We start from the raw sequence: 21436 nt of genomic DNA on the forward strand, positions 1-21436 counted from the left end.
TAAGTACCGACTGAGGTTTGTAATGTTTTCCAGCATCATGGCTGGCAAATAGAAACAGTTCTACCCAGCAGCACTCACACTGTTTTTTCATATTTATGTCTCTTTTTTGTTCCTGCTAAACACATTATTTAGCTGTCATCTAATCTTCTGGAAGAGGTCGTGTCAATCACCCTATCCTAAGTAAAATCTTCAAGGTCCTCCATCCCCAGCTTGGCTCCGGCCACACACAAATTAGAGGTCTCCGCATCCCACTGGGTTTTCCCGGCCCCACAAGGTGTCCCCTCAGGATAGGCCACAGGCTCTCCCAGCCCCCGGCCCCCAGCTCTGTTGGAAGAGTGAGCGCAGCAGGCTCTGCAGTAGCTGCTGGTCAGCAGCTGACTTTATTGGCCCTGAGGGTGGCAGGAGGCTGGACAGGCATGAGCAAGGATGACCATCGTTTGACCTCTTCAGGCCTGCCAATGGTCACTTGTTGTCTCTGGGCCAGAAAACACTAAAGGACTTCAGAACCTAACCAGGAAAGACACCTACAACTCAGGACTCAGAACCCGAATGTGTGAGCAGGTGTGTGGAGGACGCAGCCCACAGGCTGACCTGAGAGTCAGGGGTCTGGCATCAAGAAAGGAGCAGAGACGTTCCGGAGGTGCTGGAAAGAGCAAGACAGGGCCCCACCCCTGCCGTCCATGTTCAGCTCTGCAGCTTCCAAAGCATCACGGTGTTCTAGAAGTCCCAGACGGGGAGATTCTGGCTTGAGGAGCAAGACAAGCCCGTGATCAGGACAGGCGAGGCAAACGCCCTGGTTTCTCGCGCTCCCGAGGGGGACGGGACTGAAGCAGACCACCACTTCCCAAGTAGCAGCTGAGGCCTGGCGTGCTGTCCTTTCTGCTTAGCAAGAATTTCCAAGGAGCGTCTTCTTCCCTCTATGTTGTCTCATGTTGAAGCATCATCTAGTAGGAGTTGCTAGGTATCCAAGTTTGAGAGCCCACTAGTGAGACAGAAGACAGTCCACCTTGCTGGGATGGACAGAAAGAGCTTACTGAGGACTTAAGGAAGGAAAGGCCACCCCCTGACTGTCGTGCATTCAGGCAGAGCGAGCCTCATCCAAAACTCCTGAGGACTTTCCCCATGGAATTCAATGGAAACTTCTATATCTTACTTACCATTAAATTAAATGTAAGGTTGAGGGAAAGGATCTCGTCTACAGGGAAATGATTCTGACACCTCCAGCTTCTGAACCTACCCCCACCGTGAAAGGCTATTTGATAATGTATTTGGTCTTAAAAATAATGCAGGGATATTTAGTCTCATAAGTCAAGCACGGTTTGAGAGAATGATGAAAAGAAGGGAGCATTTTTCATAAGTAATCTTACCTTTCAGAAGGTAAATCATCCATTTCTGTGCTACTTAATAGTTTCCTTTTCTTTTCATGTTGTTTCCTCCACGTGATTATGGGGAAGATTGGTCCATTGTAGCCGATCTCAATCTCCTTCGTCCTCCTTCAGTCTCATCTATTTCGCCATTTCCTGCTACTCTTTTAAATCAGTTCGGTCGCCATATTTACAGGTCCATAGAGTTTTAGAAAATGTTTCAGAATATTCTAGAGAGTTTTACTCTGAGATTGGGTGAGTACATTTGTTTAAAGTTATTTCTTTCAAATAATGAAAATGTACCGTGTTTTAAGTGTACACTGCAGTGATTCTAAGGAAAGTCTGGGGAAAGAATGAGTTTGGGAAATAGCGGCAAAAAGAGAGCCACTTGGATAGATGCAGAGGAGATGGCTTGTCGCCTGTGCAGGGCTTGGAAGGCAAGGCTCCGAGGAACAGGCTGGCACCCTCATTCTCCTGCAGTGGTGTAGACCACAGCAGTCACTGACCTGTGGTGTCCCCGCTACCCCTCCCCCACTCTGGGAACACCGGGAACCAGGAGCCGGGTCTTGGCCCCAAAGTCTCCCAGAGCCCCGTTGGGCTAGGTATTTGTACTGTGACCTTATACTGAATTTTTGCTCCAGAATATCCTAAGGGCTTTTCTAAAAAGCAAGTATTTAGAATCACATAATTGAGCAGAGCTGGGAAAAGTAGGCGCGGTGAACAGGTCGCTTGTAACCCCAGGTCTCGGTGATGTTTATCAGGCTGCGGTAACGCTTGGCGTTTTCTTGCCATGCAGAGTAAGTTCTCCTTCCTGATACGTTAAGCTCTGCGGTAGGAACAAAGAAGCTATGAAAGATTTGAAATCCCACGTTAGACAAATTCCAAAGTCAAGATGATGATTTGTTGTCTTACAAATAGAAACGGGAGCTGGCTCCCCACCAGTGCAGTAGAACCTTCTAGCACACACGGTCTCACTTTGCCCGTTTGTCTGATAGGTTCTGAAGGTCTTTGTCAGAGTAGCCGGTGTCGCCGTTGCGCAGTCGAGGGGTCTCGCCACCTCTGGCTGCACTCGTCCGTCGGAGGAGACTGGAACCGCGCGTGGGGTCGGGGAGAAAGGAGGTGACTCTCGGAGCTAAGCGCTGGCAGTGTCCTGGCAGCAGGAGGGCGGCCTTTCAGTGCCCTTCACGGTGGTTACACAGCACGCCTCAGGCCACCCTCGGTGGAATTTTAACGGCCTTAATGACGTTTCAAAAACAGAGGTTCATTTGGACTTGGGATGCAGCTATTTTTTGCCCTTGCAGTTAATGGCATTCCTCGCTCTGCGGGGCCATCTGTCCTGCCGCTCGACAAGAAGCTCTGCCACAGAGGGATTGGGCACAGTGACCTCGGCGTGGCCGCTGACGTGCCGGCACCATTCTGGGGCACTTTTTAAATGGAACTACCATTGTACTTTTCTTAGAGTCTTTCTTAACAGATTCATATTGAAATCTCAGAGCCAGGTGAGGTGGCAGGCAATAATGAGACTGAGTCTAAATAAGAGTGAATATTTTAATTTCATAACAGAAAACCAGGAGATGAGCAAAAAATAACTTTCACCAAGTCTGCATCTCAGGATCTAGTGGCTTCCAGCCTTGGTTTCCACTCCTGGGGGCGTGTTGCACCCCCACTCCTGCTCCCCTGGTCCCCTCCTGCCCCCTGCACCCTCCCAGGGCCCCGAGCGAGCAGGAGGCAGGAGGCGGTGAACTGTACCCCTGACTTGGCACCCAGGCTGGTGGCGTGAACGGCGTCAACAGCGGGACTAGCTGCCTCTTCCCCCCATGCTTCCCCTTCCACAAACTGGAACAGGAGTCGCCTCCGGTCCTTGGCAGCTCGCAGTGAGCTATCCTAGGAAGCGTCCCTCTCATGCGCAGTAAATGTGAGCTGGTCTCCAGTGCCCCTCGACACCCTGAGGCCAGCTGTCCCATGGAATCCCACCCGCCCATCCATGTCCTCAGGCGGCCTCTGCTCCTCCCTCTGCCAGGCACTGGCCAGGCCAGCTCTCTCCATCCCAAGCCCAGAGCGCAGCCTCCAGCTGGCTGCAGCACGTGGGCCTCCTGGGGAGCCGTCCCCTGTTTCCCTACGGGAGGAGCACCTGGCATGTGGGCCTGTGGGGCTGCAGGACCCGCCCAGACCTTGTCCCTGACAGGCACTCAGCAAAATATTGTAGAATGAAGAATGAAGTTGAGTTGATGACCTTTAAGGCACCACAAGGTCATGAGCCATCCAAGAAAGGTGGAGGGTGCTGAGTGCACGGTAATCGCGGTGTTGGGCAAGCGGACGTTTATAGTAACAAGGGGACACTCCATCGAAAGGCATGTTCTGGTTGGGCTGAGTGCCAGAATAATGTCACTCTGGCACCGTGAGTGTGCTACATCATTTGAACTTTCCGTCTTCCTCTGAACACAGAATTCATTGGTCAGGGTGTTTTCGTAAACGAGAATTGGTTTTACAGGGCTTTGTTTTTAATCATGTGCCCTTGAAATGTCGTCGTACTATTTGGCAGAAAGTATACCAGGTGGGACGTCAGAGAGAGGTTTGCATTTGGAGTCAAGAGACAGCAAGCGAAGGAGCCTGCCCATTGTCCCCAGACTGTCACCCGGCGTGCCAGCCCTGGGTATTCGTTTCGCTGAGTGATTTACTGCAGAGGGTGTTGTGTAAAGAATGTCTTTGCAAACATGTTTCCTTTTGCTTCACTGAAGTCTTTTCTGGTGGGAGCTACCATGTAAATTCAATCTCTCTCTCCCCCTCCCCTCCTTCCCTGTAGTTGTGACTTTTGTTACTGGAACCTGTATTATTGGCCTTACTATTTTGGAGGGCTGCTAAAACAAAGTACAACAGATGGGGGCTTATGCAACAGAAATGTATTCCTGGAGGCAGAGTCGGAGGCCAAGGTTGGGCAGGGTCTGTTCCCTGTGGGGCCTCTCTCCCTGGCACGTAGATGGTGTCTTCCCCGTCTTCACACGATCTTCCTCCATGCCTGTGTCTTAATGTCTTAGAGGAACACCAGCCATATTGGATGAGGTCCCACCCCAATGACCGTGTTTTAACTTAATTACCTCTGTAAACACTCAGTTTCCAAATGCAGCGCATGCCCAGGTGCCAAGGGTTGGGGCTTCAACATAGGGTAGGAGGGGATACGGTTCAGCCCCTCAGAGAGCCTTTCTTTCCAAGCACGTGTCAGTGTGGGTCATCTGTTTTCTGCCTTGGGACTTCTGCATCTCAGATGTCCCCTCCCTGTCTTGGCCACGGGGCTCTGCCCAGCTGCAGGCAGGCCCCTTGCTTAGCTGCGGGCTCCTTTGTCTCCAGCCCCCGTGCTCCTGCAGCCTCGACACAGCCTACAGCAGCAGCTTTAGGTTTCCCAGCTTCCTCTGTCGTTCTTAGCTGTCCCAGAAACATTTTTTTGTTTTTTTACTTTTCCAGCTCATCATAATTGCCTCTATTTGTTCCTGCTTTGCTTTTCCTCTCCACCTTAAAGATTGCTCTTGCTTCGTCTGCTGCGGCTTCTCTCCTTGCTCTTATCAACATGAACACTCTGTCCATCTTCTTCAGCACTTTCCCCATTTCCCTCTTTATTCCAGAATGACATTATTTTTTTGTCTCACTTTACCTTATCACAGTCTCTGCAAATCTCCTCCCCCACCCCCGTTCTCGTGCTGCACTTCTGAATTTGTCCACAGTTAACAGGAATATTCTGTTTCTTTCCTCTCTTTCCAGCCATGACTGTCATAAAAATGCCCTTTCCCCAAGGAGCTGGTCCCCTGCCCTGTTTTCTCTCCCTGGCCGTCCTGTCTAGGAGCACAGGGGCTGGGTTAAGAGACACCCCTACCCTGTGCGTTGGCCCGAGGGTCTTCAGACAAAGAGGACATGGGGCAGAGGGATTGCAGAGGGGTGGAGTGGGCAGGCAGTGTAGACATTCAGGGGGACCGAGAGAAAGAAGGGCTGGGGGTGGATTATTATTTCGAATGACCACCTGAAGCATCGTGATACTTGAAGGCCACGTGAGTGGACCAGCTGCGGTTGAAATTATCGTGGTGAATGTATTTTTCATCCGGTTGGTTTTTATGCTGATACTCCCAAGGGACGCTTTGTTTAATCATTGTTTTCATCATTTTAAATGTTCCACCTAAGTTAGATGTAAGATGCTTTCTGAAAGTCCTTAATTCCACTTTTTGTGGTAATTTTACTCATTCAATTTATGGTCACATCGGAAAACAATTGTTACTTGTTAATTTTATTAACTCCTTTGAAACAAGCACGTGAGAATTTGGGTGATCCACCAGCCCAGTCACTAGGTCTGTCAGGGAGAACAATTTTGTTCAACGATTTGCACTTTGCGTGCATTCTTAGTTTATTTGAAAGTAGAGAAGTTCATGAAAATATCCCCAGATATGCCGCCAGCACCACCTGGCAGCACCACGACTTAGAACAGGGAGGAAGGCCCTTGTCGTGATTGACAGAGGCTAACAATCCACGCGTACGGCCACCGCCCTCCTTGGCGCCTTCTTTCCGCTCTTCTGCTGTGACGAGACTCCTGTCCCTTGCCCTTTTGGAACTTTGAACTCTGCAAGAGCAGGGCACACTTGGTTTCCTCCACCAGCATCAACAGAGGGGAGCACGGCTACCTGAGGCCTCGCTGTGTCTCCATGACAATTGTCACCGCTGTGCGTCCAGAGGCTCAGCTGGGAAGATGACACTCGGCATCCTCCCACGCTCAGTCCCCGAGGCTGACCAGCCCCAGGTGGCTCAGTTGAGGGATTTTCCACAAACTTCACAAATGCTGGAGTCCAGCAAAATATCTTAAGGCTGGGTCCTTATTTATAATCTAAGGCTTTTTATAAAATGAAAATGCATGTTTAAACCATTTCTATAAATTTTTTTATTCAAGTAGTATACACTTAAGTGTTTACATTTTAATTTCAAGATGACATCCATGACTTTTACAATGTCGTAATTAAAATGATCTGTAGGGTTTTTTTCTTCCCTTAAGTGCACTTAACCCAAAAAAGCCAATTAAATGGAAAATAACATAAATAGATTTTCTCTGTTGCTGCCGACTTTGATCTGCCCTCCTGATAATAACGATTTATTAGAGAAGTAGAGTGCTCTGATTTGGTTCAATTTAACAAATACTATTCAGTTGGAATCAGATGGCCTTCGGTGACCAGAGTGAACACAGGGGACATTTGCTGGTAGTTCCGGGCAGGACCCCGTGTTGGTCTATGGCGACTGTGGACCGAGAGCACAGCGATGCGGGAGCCGTGGTGTGCTGGGCTGAGTGGCGGCTCTGTCGTGCGGACCAGCACTGAGTGCGGAGCTCCCCGCCAACTCCAGGTTATTTAGAAGACGGAACCTGGCGCTGACTTTGACCTCCACGTGGAAGACGAGCCCCTCGGAAGCCCTGTGCTCCCAGAGGGCAGCTGGAGGAATGTGCCTTTATCCACTCGCAGTTGGTTCACATGCGTCTGGGCCTGCAATAAACCAGTTGTATAATTACATTATAGCCCTCATTGTTATTATTGTTATCTTACAATTCTTGCCCTTAATATCAGTGCTTTGGTATTTCATGAAGGAGCCAGGAAAAGCACAGATTTGTGATAATGCACAAAATTCTAGTGCTGTATGTTATATTGTCTAACTTCTAAAACTCTTAAGAATTCGTTTTCTGATTATGAAAAGTTCCATGATCCCACGTGTCAGAGTGGCTGCTTTTCTGCACACGTGAGCACGCACAGTTACACAGGTGTAAATGCTTTCTTCAGTCGTGGGACCACGCTCTTCGTGGTGAAGTGTGCACGTCTTTCTCATGAGTGCGCCGGACAGCCTCTGCCCAGCTAACTCTTGAGAAGGCTGCCGAGCTTCCTAGGGTGTGAGGTGGCGTGGATGACGGAGCCGGTCCTCTGGGAGGGGACAGTTAGGAGGCCTCCGGTCATCCCCTCCTGAGACAACCTGCACACCAGGTCTGCTCCTGTGCCCTCCTCACCACAGGGAAACACCCAGAACTGGGGTGCTGGATCAAAGGGCAGGGACACGCCCCATTTCGATCAGATGACATTGCTAAACGGCCCTTTGGAAAGGTTACCCCAGGTTACCAGTTCTCACCCCCATCAGCAGCGTGAGACCCAAACCCTCCCCAGCCCTCCAGCCCCAGATTATGACACCTCCTAATCTCACTGGCAAAACATATCTTATTTTCTTAGCTTACACATTTTTTATGAGGTTTAGCATTTTTCATGCCATTGGGTTTTTTATTTGTTTGTTTAAGTTTAGGGTTTTTTTTTTTTTTGGCCGCTTGAATCTCTTATTTGCCCTTTTTCCCTTTTTATTTGATTATTTGTCTTATTACATTTAGGAGCCCTTTTTATCAAGTTGATTCCTAGGCCTCTGTTTTCTTGATCTATTGCAGCAGAACAAATTACCCCCAAACTCAGTGACGCAAAACAACCAACGCCTCTGCTCTCAGTTTCTGTAGTTCAGGAATCCAAGTGCCGCACGGCCGGGTGCCTCCGGCCCTGGGTCTACCGTGAACCTGCAGTGGGCCGGGGGCCGGGCTGCCGTCTCATCCGGAGGCGTGGCTGGGGAGGATCCTCGTCCAAGATCACGCAAGTGGCAGCTGGAGGGATTCGGTTTCCGTCTGGAGGCTTCCTCAGTCCCTTGCACATTAAGTTTCCTAGTTATCTGGCTTTTTCTTGTCAATTTTCAGAAATTTTTTTCTGTTTTCCAGAAATTAATTCCTTACATTTAGACATTGCAAATATCTTCTTCCAATATTTCCTCTCGCTCTCTTCCTCTCTCACTTTTTATTGGGAAAAAGAACCCTCCCTGCTTTGAAGTAGGCACATTGGTGCATCATCTCACTGCCAAGGCTGTTTGTGAAGAGCCACTTCCTCGCCACGCCACACGTCGCTAGACGCCCTGCCGTGTTTTCTCCCACTGGCTTCAGAGAGCTCCTTTTGCGTTTTAGGTTTCATACATCTGGAGTCCTCCTGTGCGCGCCACCAGGTCGAGACCGCAGCCCCCTCCCTTCCTCTCCAGACGGCAAGTGGCTTTCCTTCCCGCCATGGACCGAGCCGCCTCATCTTTTTCCACTGCCATTTTCATCCCATCACAGTACCATGGAAAGACGGTTCCCCCGTCTGTTCCACTCCCCGATTTTCCTGCTCCTCTGCAGACATTACACCATCTTTAGGAACATGTCATCCTGTTTCACAATTCATAGGCCAAGACCCCCCTGTTCGCTCTTCATTTTCAAAGTTATCGTATTTTCATGGATCGTGTAAATTTCCCAATTGTGTGTCAAGAATTTTACTCAGAGTCGTGAACTCCAGTTTCCTCAAGAGAGCTGACCCCGACCCTCCGTGGCTCAGCACAAGAAAGGTGCATTTCAGGGCAGAGTCTGATACAGGCCGGTGTCCCTCCCCAGTCTGGAGCACATGGCCTCTGAGTTCACAGCAACAGGAATGAGAACGCGGGACACACACACGTGTCCCTCCACTTACCTCCCACTGGCCCCTCGGCCCCGCTCTGGTTGCAAGGGAGGCAGAAATGTAAGGACACGTGTTTGTCTGTGGAGCACTAGCGAACCGTGCTCTCTGCCACACCCAGTGCCTCGGAAATAGCTGAACCTTTAGGGTTTTCTGTGCGTAGCCAATTCTGTCACCTGCAAATAGCAAGGTCCACAGAAGGTCACCTCTCTGTGACTCAGAAACTCTCAGTACATGAGAGGCCAAGTGGGCACAGCCAGAACTGAGCTTATTTTTGCCACTTCAAGTCTGCAGATTGAACAAGCCTGGTTTCCATTATCTTTGAATCTTGACAAAAGCCATTGTAAATATCACAATAACAAAGCAAGGAAAATTAATTTGTAAAATTGTTCTTATGCCATTTAAAATACCACTACAAAATACAGCTGGGATCAACTTTTCCATTACGAGGAAAAGGGCAGTTTTGATGATATACTCTTTAACTCCCTTCGACATCTAATTTAGGGCCCTCCACAATGGGTCCTCCGCATGTTACTGAACGCAGACAGAACATATTGCACAAGGTGCTTTCAGTAAAATTGAAAGACTTTACTTTGAAACTCCAGTTTTCTGAAAATATTTACCTTCTAAATGATACTCATTGGAAATCTGTGATCAGAACTTGGGAGTTGGTTGAAGTTTTAAGCCTGCAGGGCTAAGATGACATTGGCTTACGCACATGGAGGCTAAAGGGTACAGTCATGGCCTGTGACTACACGCAGATCCCCTACCCAGGATGGAGCACTCCATCGTGGGAGCTAATAGTCACAAGTACATGCATGGCACAGCTGGGAGGAGCTGGGTATTCTATGACCAGATAAGGCTGGGAAGTCATGGCTTAGGAGGAGTTACTGACAGATTCTGAGCGCCAGCAACATGCTGATACTTTCTTGCGAATGTTCAAGTATCGCAGGGTTCCAACTCTGAGTCCTGGAATAGACTTGGGCTATTGAGGGACACTGCCTTTTCCTTGGGAACCAGTGTGTCCTTTCTTTGGAATTCTTACTGTGCCATAAATGGAACTTCAGGTCCATGGTGACAATCCTACAAGATTCATCATTCATCCTCAGTGAAGATGCCTGAGCACCCCCGGGGTGCTGGGTATGCAGTCATGTGATGCTTGCAATGAGAACTCCAGTACTCAGGGTGACGCGTGAAGATGCGTGGCTGGAGGTTCCGCTGTGACATGTGGGGAGAAGTGGTTGTGAGCATGGGCTCTGGAACCCAACTTCGCCAGTTCAGGTCCCATCTCCAACACCCACCAGCTGCACAACCTTGGGCAATTTAAATCTGTGCCTCAGTTTCCCTACCTTTCCCTGGTGAGGACTGAGCGAGTTTATACACAGAAAGTCCTCAGAACAGTGACGGGCACAAGCTTTACCTACACTGTATTATAAAACATGTGTTATTTGAAGATTTCCAGTAACTTATATAAAAACACTGATTAAATTATTTTATATGATTTGTATTGCTTATTGAAGTCTTACTTAATCAAAAAGCAAAGAGTGTGTTGCAACACCCTTATACAAATAAAAAATTAAAATGAGAGCATCTCCCAAAGTAATGACCTAAAAGTAATAATAGCCATCCCAGTTGCTTATAGAAAATCTCTTGTTAATTTTATTAGGTCAATCAGAATCAGTCCGGTCGTTTCCCGAGCTTTTCAACCAGAGACTAGAAATGTGAATTCAGAATCAACTTCCTTTCTTGATTACAATCTTAAGAGTCTTTTATGTTAATAGAACACCACATTTTCCACAAAGGTCCCCAATTTGTTTTGTCAACACTGAGTAAGCTGTTTTGTCCTACCCTGTGCTTTGTGCTGTGTTTCCTTGCAAACATAGGAAAGGTGTGTGCTGGGTTTCATTTATACTGGAACCATCGCCTGCGTAACACCAGCCAATTTGGGAAGGTGGAACGACATCATGCAGCCCTGAAATGGTTTCAGTCCTTTCCTTTTCTCCTGTTGCTCATAGCACACTGCAGGGTGGATTCTCCTGTCCGGGGAGCACTTAGTTCAACAGGAAACCAGTGCAAGTGCGGGGTGTGGGGGGTGATGGCGGGGCAAGCGCCAGCATTAGACTCCATCATGGAAGCCAAAGCTCTGCCTGGTGCTGGGGCGAGAACTGGCATTCCAGCCCGTGGCCGGAGACGACACAGTCCTGCCAGTGTGGAGAGAGCTGGCGAAACCTCCTAGGGCAGTAGGTGCTCCCAGTGCGGAAGCGCACGGGCCTTCCGGAGCCAGCTCCTGATGATGAGTGCTTGATTTCACCACAAGACCTGCCAGAAAGAGTGCTTTATGAATACACTTGTTGTTTAAAGCAAAGTGCTTTAGGATTAGCTGCAAGTTCATCACAACCCTTGAAAAGGCTCACAAGGACACTTCGAGGTCCAGGAAAGAAACCAAACTAAAGACAGACCTTGATCTATCCCCAGAAACCACCCTGCCAGAACAAGGTCTAAGGCTGATTGGCAACTATGTGGGACTCTTGAGTGGGCAGAAATCAAATCTCACATCTTTATGAGCACTGTTCCTTTTTTAAAAAGTCAGTAAAGTGGGAGGCTGAGGCCGGAGGATCGCTCGAGCCCAGGAGCTGGAGGCTGCAGTGAGCTGTGATCGCACCACTGCACTCCAGCCTGGGTGGCAGAGCCAGACTATGTCTTTAAAAAATAAAAAACTCAGTAAAGTAATAACATAGGTGAAATAAATAAATCCATGTACAGTCTTGTTATTGCTGTATTTTTACAGCAAAAACAGACTGTTCTAAAAAGCAATGTATACTTGTAATATAAATTTGTGCCCAAATCATAACATTTTCACACTTGAATTTTTCCAGAAATTATATCTGAAGATTTCCAGCGATTCCAAAATCTCATTAGCTTTATTTATTTAACGTTGTAGAATCTCCTTTTGCATTGCAAAACTCTTGTGCTGACTGTGGTGTGCAGTGACGTCACCTGGGAAAGAGAGCGAAGCCATAAAATGTCACCATAAAGCGCGAAGGTGGATAGGTTCCCTCAAACCAGACACAATCTCGAGGAGGAAAGTGCCGGGCCGCTGTTGCCTGGGTTGTCTGGCATTCCTTCTTGATGGGATTTTTCCAGAAACAAGCTTGGGATTTGACAGTCAGAGAGCAGACCGTGGCTGCCTCTGCTTTGACATATCAGTTCCCTGGCTCTCATTCCGGTCACGTTTTCTAGTGACATTCTTGGTCTCCTTCATTTCTTTGGGGTTTCCCTTCAGCAGAATTTCCATAACTATCGTCTGTCTAGGAGAACTGTTTCCACAGCAACGCTGCACCATGGGAGTCGTGAAATAAAAGTGTCCCAATTACCTGATGATGGAGGGTCACCAAATCAGCAGCAGATGGCAGGGAAGGGCCTGGGGTGGCGGGCAGGTGACCTTCGGCACGTGTGGGAGAGGGTCCTCCTCGGCACAGACGCTTTCTGTCGGGAAACGGGCAAAAGGCAGGAAACGTGGAGCGTGGGTAACTATCAGCACGTCTCGTCTCCCTGGCAACGCTCGTTCTGCTGTTGCGTCCCTTCTGCTGGGGCCTTTGTCCTTCCTGGGAGCAAGGGAGGCCTGGCCTCACCCACAAGCTGCCCACCTGGGGCATCCTTCTGTCATTCTGATGTGCACCATCAGGACAGCGCCGGACCCCAGCACCCCATCCATAAATCAAGGCTGTATGGCCGGGTGGAGACAACCTTTGGTGTCACAGGGTGGGCAGGGGTGGTGGCCGCAGGTCAGCATGGACGGAATCGCGCCCCTGGAACAGGAGGGTGGCAGTGAGAATTAAGTCACCAAGACCGGGTGGGCTGAGGCAGCACTGGGGCACCGTGGGTAGAACCTTGACTCTCTTCCTTTCTAAAAAGAAAGAGAAACATAGAGCCCCAAGAAAGTCCACTGTGCAGGGAAGAGGTTTGGCCGGATTGTGGTCTAAGGAGTCAAGCTGGTAGGAAAATGCCGTGGCTTCCTGCAAATCGCTCGCTGAGTGCAGGACCATTCAGAGCTGTCTCCGACCAGGGGTGACTTCAGCAAGGAAGCAGGAGTGGCCCAGGCTGACCTCAGGAACGAGTATCTCGATGGACCCAGGTCCGAGGAGTGGAAGCTTTCAGCAAACGCAGGGGTACCAATGTCTGATCATCAGCGAGTCAGCCCACGATAACCGGGGCAGGGGGTGGCTCAGGACTCTTCCAGAATCCCACATGAAGACTGCTGGAACTGTCTCTTAAGGAGACACAGAAGGAGCAGCTGTTTTGTGCTAAATAAGTGTTTTAGCCTTGAAAATGGAACACGGTGTCCTTGGTGTGGCCCATGAAAAGCAGCTTCCTTTTGCGTTCTGCATCCAGCAGAAAGGAAAACACGGATTGCCGGTTATCTTGGACCTGAAACCGAGAGAACAGAGCCTCCCTGGGGAGACGCACCTGCCCGTTCCCCGAATCAGTCCACACCGGGTGGTGGGAAGGCCACAACCTTGGCGGTGAAGGCAGATTCACGGCCTTAGGCTCGGGGGTTTATACAAACTCCGTGGTGAACCACAGGTGGCAGCTGGAGCGCCACATCCACACAGGGGTGCCCAGGGACACAGGCACGTGGTGGCTGAGGAGAGCCCGTGCCGGGGAAAGCGAGGCGGGTAGCACGTCACGGAGCGAAAGATCAATATCTTCTTTGTCTGCTCTTAAATCTGTGGCCCTTCTCCACGTTTCTGAAAGCTGGCCTGGCCGTGGGGTTCAGAGCGTGGCCTCCAAAGCCGGGATTCCTGCCTTGGAATGCTTGTTCCCAGCCACGTCCTAGCAGGGTGACGTCAGGCACCGTCCTGAGCTCTCTGTGCCGGTTTGCTCGTCTGTAACGGAGGGCTGGCCATGGCAGAGCCCGGCCAGCGGCGTTTCCTGGCGCGTTCAGCGAGAGTGTTCACCTGTCCTCAGAGCAGGGCCTGGCTCATGGACAGTCCTCGACACAGCCACCTTGATGCCTTTGACGAGTGCATCTCACCGCCACTTACCTGCCTTAAGGTGTGCGTTAATGGAACCCCCTGGCATCTGGCTGCTTAAGCAAAAGTATAAATGGTATCTCCAAAAAAAAAAATTTTTTTTGAAGGATTCTCTGATATCATTTACATTTTTAGCAAAAAGTTCCTTTTTTTGTGCTTGCTTCCTGCGAGAAAATGCCATCTGTTTCAAAACAGATTTAGTAGTTGCTAGAACTTTCTTTAAAGTGTAGAGAGAAGAGATGCTCGTGTTTTGCAAGCATCCATGATCCCTGCTTTGGGTGCAGCCAGAGACTTGGGGATTTTTTTGTAAGTAAGCAAAGTGGATTTACTTTAATTCCTAGTAAATACTATCGAAGTTTACGCAAAACATGCTGGCCTTGTCATCTTGAGAGGCGTCACAAACAAAATTTGCGACAGTATCTGAGCACGAGTATGACTAATACCCCACCCAAAGTCTGTCTGGTTGGCACATGCTTAATAAATCTCCGGGGAGTACAGGTTGCTCTCCTTGGATTTGTTCACGGCTAAGCTAAGTTATACTCTTTTAAAGAACTAGATTTTTTTTTAATGTGCAGAGATTGCTAAAAAAAAAAAAAAAGATCAAAAAAAGTTTTTAAAACCTTGATATTATTATAAACCGAGTAACCATTACACGTCTAAGATGACCGCTCTCTCCTAAGGGCCGGCCCTGCAGATGCTTTTTGGGCAGTCTCACCTGTGCATGTGACCTGGTACCTCTAGGTTTCCTGCTTCTCCTCTTGCCTGGCCCCCTGACACTCCCCATTCCCACTGAGGGACTCCGCGGCCTGCTCCTTAGACAGCGTCTCTCCGCAGGCCTGGCCCCACGTCCCCTGCCACGGTGGCTCCCAGCACCTCCAACGCATCTCACCTTGGCGCGTCACCCGTGCTCTGGGTCAGGGCTCATTATTACTCAAGGCTCACCCCGAGCAGGGGGTGTTGGCACATATGTGACACAGATGCAGCGACGGAGGCACAGGGAGGGTGACGTGCTCACGAGCCTGTGGCTAGTGGACAGAGCAGAGGCACGATGCCCTCTTGGCCTCACATCTCTCCTTGCGGGGCCCACCACGTTTATCACTTGGGCTCCTGGGTGTGGGCCCCAATCTCTACTTCTGGCAGCCTCCTGCCCCTGTCTACCTGCACTTCTGTGCACACTCCAAACCCAGCCAACCCACACATGTCTTCGTATCTTATCCCAAAAACCCGTTTCCCCCCAGGTCAGCAACCCAGAGTGACCCAGGCCTCCCATGCTCAGCCCTCCCTCCCCAGGGCCTGCCATGTGGCCTCCGTCAGACTGGCCCCCCCATCTTTTCCGGACCATGACAGTTACCTACTGGACCCCAAACCTGAGCATTTGCTTTTGTCAAGCCAAGAGCCTGCGAGCTTGAAGTTTCTTCTCCAGGTAGCAGTGTTATGGGAAAAGCTAAAATGAGCACTACCCGTGTTTGGGACCTGCGTCAGGGAGGTCAGGGTCGTGAGTGCTTTTAGACTAACAATTACACTCTCAAAGACTCTAAAATTAAGTAGCAGCTCTATAATTTGAGCACAGGAAATGACTTCAGAAACCTCAAAACTTTACATGAGTAGTCTGGAAATTTAACCTATTTTTAGAAAGCAAAACTCTGTAATTCATAGACAAAGGAAATACCAAGAAAGTATATTTGCAAAGAAAAAAATAAGAACAATCTAATCAAGTGAGAAATATGGAATAATATGTTAATTTCAACTCATTAAAATAGACATAATTTAAAAGGCTAAGAAATTAGCCATGTAAATGCGATATATTGGATTTGCCTGAAGACATTTTTGTGACTGAATAAACTAAGTCATAATATCCACATAAAAAGACACACATTTTGGTGTTTTTTCAAGAGGGAAGAATGAAACTATCTTTGCCAAAGGATAAGCCCCTCTATGATAGTTTAAAAAATAAAAATCCCCATTTATTGTGTTCACCCTGTGCCTGGCCCTGTGCCAAGCATCTTAACATATTAAATTCTAGTAAAAACCCAGTGTCATATAATACCATTATTATGCTTATTTTACATATGAGGAAATTGAGATTCAGAGAGGTTAAGTAACTTGCCCAAGGTCACACAGTCAGAAAGTATTGGAGCAGGGGTTCAAAGCCAGGTCTGTTGAATTCTGCACTTCCTCCCACAACACACACACACACACACACACCCTCAAACTCCATGCCTAAGCCCTCAAACGTCTGTTCATCGCTTCCTGAGCACAGCAGGCTGTTTCAAGCCTTCGCTCTTCGCCCCTTATCGTCTCCCACCTCAGCCTGGTAAACACCCACCCGCCGATATTTCAAGGCTCAGCTCAAGTGTCATCAACCACGGAATCTTTCTCAACACACAGACCACCAACACCTCCCTCTCCTCCCTCCTCTCTCCTTTCTTTCTCTCTTCCCCAACGCGTGATCCATCACACCCTCCAGGGTACAAGTTCCACGAGGACCAGAATCCCTCCTCCTAGAAAGCCCCGCAGTCCCAGTAACCGGCACAGTTCCCGGCCCAGGGGGACCTGCCGCCATTTGCTGAATGCACAGAGAATGGACTGACTCCTCCTTGCTCTGGGCTACCGGTATTCCATACGCCAGCGGCTTTCAACTGGCAGTGATTTTACTCCTGTGGGGACATTGGACAATGTCTGGAAACAATCTCATTGTCATTACTCGGGGGGTGCTAGTGGGTAGAGGCCAGGAATGCAGTTAACATCCTCCCATGCACTGGACAGCCCCACAACAAAGAATTACCTGGCCCGGGATGTCAACAGGACCAAGGTTGAGAAACCCAGGGATCCACCCTCTGTCTCAGCAGCTGCAATACACCTGGTTATCCCCCCATAATGGACCCTAAGCCCCTAACGGCAGGGACCAACGTCACTTGCCTTGTTAAACCCAGCACCCAATGCACGAACAAATGAGTAAAGGGATGAGTGAGAAGTGTAAGACAGTGGAGAGATGCGGGTGTGCAGAGCCAGGCTGAAATTTGGTGCACACGTGGGTGTGCTGGAGGCCGCACGAGCTCAGGGGCTGAACTGAGGACTCGAGTCAGGGCCACTTATCAGCTTATTGGCTATGTGGAAATGTTTTCAGGTTGAATCGTTGCAACTGGCCCCTAAAAAGACCAAACAAAACCTATTGGTTTTGTTCGAAAAATACAGCTCTAGAGAATCATATCTCAGTAACACTGTTCTGCCTCAATAGTATAGTGAGATTTTTAAGGTTGTGATGGCAAAACCCTATGGTTGCTCATAACTATACGTTTACAGTTTGTGGCTCAGGACAGAGAGGGAATGTTACTTACCAAAGATGTCGTCATAAACTCTGAATGACAAGCAAAGCTATTGTAGTGGGTCAGTAAACTGTCCCATCCAGGTCTTTTAGCAGTAAACACAAGCAGTGATATTCTAGAAGAAACAGGAGTTATTCAAAGGAAATACCTCAGATAAGATGCTTTGATAATTTAAGAGGAAACAGACAAGGGAGAAAGAAAAATGTTGTGAGAATAAGAAAAACAGTTCTTAATTGTAGGAAGGTCAAAATTCTCAGTGTTTTCAAATCCGATATCTTACTGGGTGTTCGTAATGATGCTGTAATGCAGGTATTGTCTGTACTTTATCTCCAAAAGTTTCCGAGAGGTTGCGTCCTGGGAAGAAGAATGGAGGTGCCCAGACGTCAGCAGCAGCCGTGGAGCAGCAAGGGACGGCGCGGGGCTGCCGCCTTCCTGGCGCAGGGAGCACGGCCAGGGCAAGCGAGCAGGAACAGCTCTGTGCCCCTGGCAGAGCCAGGAAACGCAGGTGGAGCTTTGAAAGTGCAGCATTTCACTGTGCAATACACGTTTGCACAGCCAATCAGCGGACAGGCAATGTATGAAAAAACATTTGTTAACTGTTAATGTGGGTTTAAGATACAGGAGATGAGACGCGAGCCTTTTATCGACAATCAAGTGTAGTAAAAGCGTGGAACCTCGGACTGGCTCATAATGGGCTCTGTCTCCCGGCTGCTGAATTGACTGAGCACTGGGGCTTTATGTTCATAATTCTTCCAGGGAAGGACAGGCAACAAAGCATCGTCTGTGCCTGTGGGGTTTTGTTTGTTGTTTCTTGTAACAATTGGGACTTTCACAAAGGACAGGCAAAGTATCTGTTCATGCAAAAGCCACAGAATATTCCAAGATGATTGTGAGCCTAGATTTGTCCAGCTACTTTTAGTTTAGCATTTTTAAATTGCACCATAAATCTTCAGTATTATAGAGAAGAAGCATAGAAATGGTTAAAATATTCTTTTTTCAAAAAACCATAGCCCTCAATGTTTGCTCTCACTTGGTGGATAAATCGATGCCAACATCCCTGCAAAGACACATTTGCATGTGTTTCATGAAATAACTGTGGACTTTGATCTCAGCCCATGCCTATGATGATTATAAGTGTATTAGCCCCTGGGGGTCCCTTTTTATCAAATATGTTATAACTGCACCACATAAGCACAGTATGAAGTTACAAAATTGAAAATAGGAGTCCTGTCCCAGCCAGGCGTGGGGAAGTTTCTAGCAGTCGATAAACAGCCACTTCCCGTCAGCTTCTCTCCCAGGCTGCCATGAGCCAATCGGCATGTTAGAAAAGGTGCTTCTGCCCTTGCTAGTAGAGGAACGAGCAAAGCCAGCACGGTATCCAGAGGGGCCACACACAGTAACCCCGGATTTCTGACTCCTCAACTAGGGATAACAGTCGTGCGGGCCCAGGGTTCGGAGTTCTTGGAAACGAAGTGCAAGCTCTGAATTCAGACGTGTGAAATGCTCTTCCAGCCCCCGTGTCTGGTGGTTGGGCTCCACCTGCCCAGCAGCCTTGGAGGTCAGCACAGCCGTCTTTCCCCTGGAGCTGTCAGTGCATTACCAGAGGAGCCCAGAGTGGGTGGAGCTCGCCCGCCTGTGGCCCTCGGTGCCCGCGAGGGGACAGGGCGCAGTGTGCCCTGGGAGCCGCTGTCGGGAGGCCCGGCGCGTGCCCACAGTGCGCTGTAGCACAAACACCTGGGCTAGGCATGCAGAGGGCCCACTGGGAGTCCCGCTAGTGACAGTTCACACGCAGCCGGCTATGGCTGGAAACAGCGCACGTGCTCGTGCTGGTCGATGCGACTCATCCAGATCTTTCTGGGGCTTTCGGCCCCAACCGCAAAACATGTGCCCGAGGCTCTCAGGAGACAGGCACATCTTCCAGGAGCCTGAGGGAGGTTAAGTGGAAGTAAATGTGCCTCGGAGGCCAAGGGAGGTTTCAGGTGACCTGTCATCGAGGGGCTTGAAGAATAATTGAGGCTGGAGTGGGAAGAGCGGCAACGAGTCTAATAGGGCCCCCACTTCACACCCCTCCTGGGCGCCGTTCACCTGCTCATGAATTTTAGACGTTAGAGTTTTTAAATGTGTGTGTGACTATACAAATATACACGTCTACAGATAAACATATTTATCTCCATTGTTACCAAGGAGGAATTACAAATTACAATGAAAGGCATTCTTTGGAGGGGGGGTAAGGAAGTCAGAACAATGTTTCGCCTTGGAGAGAACATGCTCCGTCCGAACGATGCTCCCGCGGTAAGGCTGCCCTTGCGGAGTGGCGCGGGAACCAGGGCAGAGGCAGCTCCGCGTCCTAACGCCAGCAGGTTCCCGTCAAGCCAGGGCTGCGCGTGGGTTTGCAAGGGCAGCACCCGTCCCCTAAAGCTTTGCCGGCTCCAGGCTGTCCGTGTGTTTCGCGCCGGAGCCGAAATGTTCCACGTCTGCCCGCGGAGGATGCCCCCGCCTCGCTGGTGGCCAGTGCGTCTCCTTGACTCAGACGTCAGACCCCCCCACGATCTTGTGCGCTTTTAACAAAGCCGGTGGGAAACAGACTTGCTACTCCAGTTCTAACCCGGTTTCTCTTTCCATCTCACGCAGGGACGGATCTGTAGAAAAGCCGGCAAATCAAAAAAGTCCTTCAGTCGCAAGGAAGCGGAAGCTACCTTTAAGAGTTTGGTGAAGACTCATGAAAAGTACGGCTGGGTCACCCCGCCGGTCTCTGACGGCTGATGTTTGCTGCGCGTCAGATGCTTGAGCCGCCTGTCCACACACACCAACGCCCCGACATCTCCTCCTCAACGCCGTGCATCCTCCATCCTTTTTCACTCCAGCCAGAACTGCATCCTGAATGCCAAGGAGACGTTTAAGTTATTTATGAACAGATGTGTTTACAGAGAGAAAGAGGGAGCAAACGCTGTTCGGGATTATTTCGATTATAAAAGAATGATCACCTCTAAGTCACTTTAGAACAAATGTTGAGATGGTGACGTTTCCCAGCCTGCCTGCCCCTCTGCCCGCCCTGGTCACATTGCCCTTAGCTTCTTTCCATGACAGCAGCCCCCACCAGCCGGCAGGAAGCTCCGTGCCCTGCCCGCTCCATCTCCGTGTAAATGGCGCCCTGCGTATCTCCTAGGAAGCCCGTGCGCCGCGCCGGTGCACGCCACCACTTGTTTGCTGTGCTCTCTATTTCTGTTTCTCTCCCTGGCAGGTCCACGTAACTTGAAGACGTGTCTTTCTGTGGCCCATGGTCTGCTGTGATGACATTTAGACCTCATTCGTGCTATGACCTTTGGCTCATGAAAACACAAATTTAACATTGCCAGATTCTGTGATACAAATCTACAACTGCCCACTTGGTTACAATGTGCTCTCGATGCTGATTTTGTGATGTGCTGCTGTCCACAGATAAACCAGTGCCATGAGATGAAAGGCAGAGGATGCTGCAGCCACCCGGGGCAGACAGTGTACGGACACCAGGTGCACCCCTGGGGCTCAGAGCTGTGAACAGTCTTTTCCGACGTTAGGAAATGCTCCTACGACAGTGCATTTGTGTTCCTGTCTTCTCTCAACCATCAAATGCAAAAGACGATTTCCCATTCACTGCGGTCATCTGACTCATTTTATTATATGTGCTAGTGACAGGGAATGCCAGAACTGCCAAAGGATACCAAGTGATCGTACGATGATTTGCATGACCGGGTCTGTTTCTTCACCCAGTAGTCACTTGTGTGTCCCCCGAGGTTGGGATGCGTGAGCACCCGCGCTGTGATGTAGACTTCCTGTTATTTAATCTCCCCACGGTTTCATTTGCTCTTCTGTTAAGTTACTTAGAACTTTCTAAGAAACTCCATGAAATGAGGAAGTACTGTTTATAATAATATACGGAAAGAGGTAAAATGTTCATTCCAAGTGGAAAATCTTATTGGACACATTTTAAATAAAATCATGCATACCTGAAGCACGGCCTCAAGGGTCCGATCATTGTGGGCTATCCTTCCGTTTGAAATTGTTAACCTCTTTTTTCTTTTTAAAAGTTTTAGTATTTCCAATACTACAAACACCGCCTCCCCCGCCCCGCCCCGTGAACTTCAGAAGCAGTATTCTACAGCCGGGTGCCCAGGAAATGAGTCTTAGGAACCCATAGTCTTTGCCAAACTCCC

The 21436-nt window shown here is 49.3% G+C and overlaps 1 protein-coding gene across 1 annotated transcript in view; it reads left to right on the forward strand.

Moving 5' to 3' along the window:
• The window catches only part of UBE2QL1 (ubiquitin-conjugating enzyme E2Q family-like 1), a 33724-nt gene extending 12492 nt beyond the window's left edge, over positions 1 to 21232 (forward strand). The window contains exon 3 of the mRNA XM_012651850.1: positions 19875 to 21232. Coding sequence (XP_012507304.1) covers positions 19875 to 20006 — 132 coding nt within the window. The 3' untranslated portion in view covers positions 20007 to 21232. The remainder of the gene's footprint in view (positions 1 to 19874) is intronic.
• The last annotated feature ends 204 nt before the right edge of the window (positions 21233 to 21436 follow it).

Source organism: Propithecus coquereli, unplaced genomic scaffold (genome assembly GCF_000956105.1).
Source record: "Propithecus coquereli isolate 6110/MARCELLA unplaced genomic scaffold, Pcoq_1.0 Scaffold371, whole genome shotgun sequence".
Taxonomy (NCBI): Eukaryota; Metazoa; Chordata; class Mammalia; order Primates; family Indriidae; genus Propithecus; species Propithecus coquereli.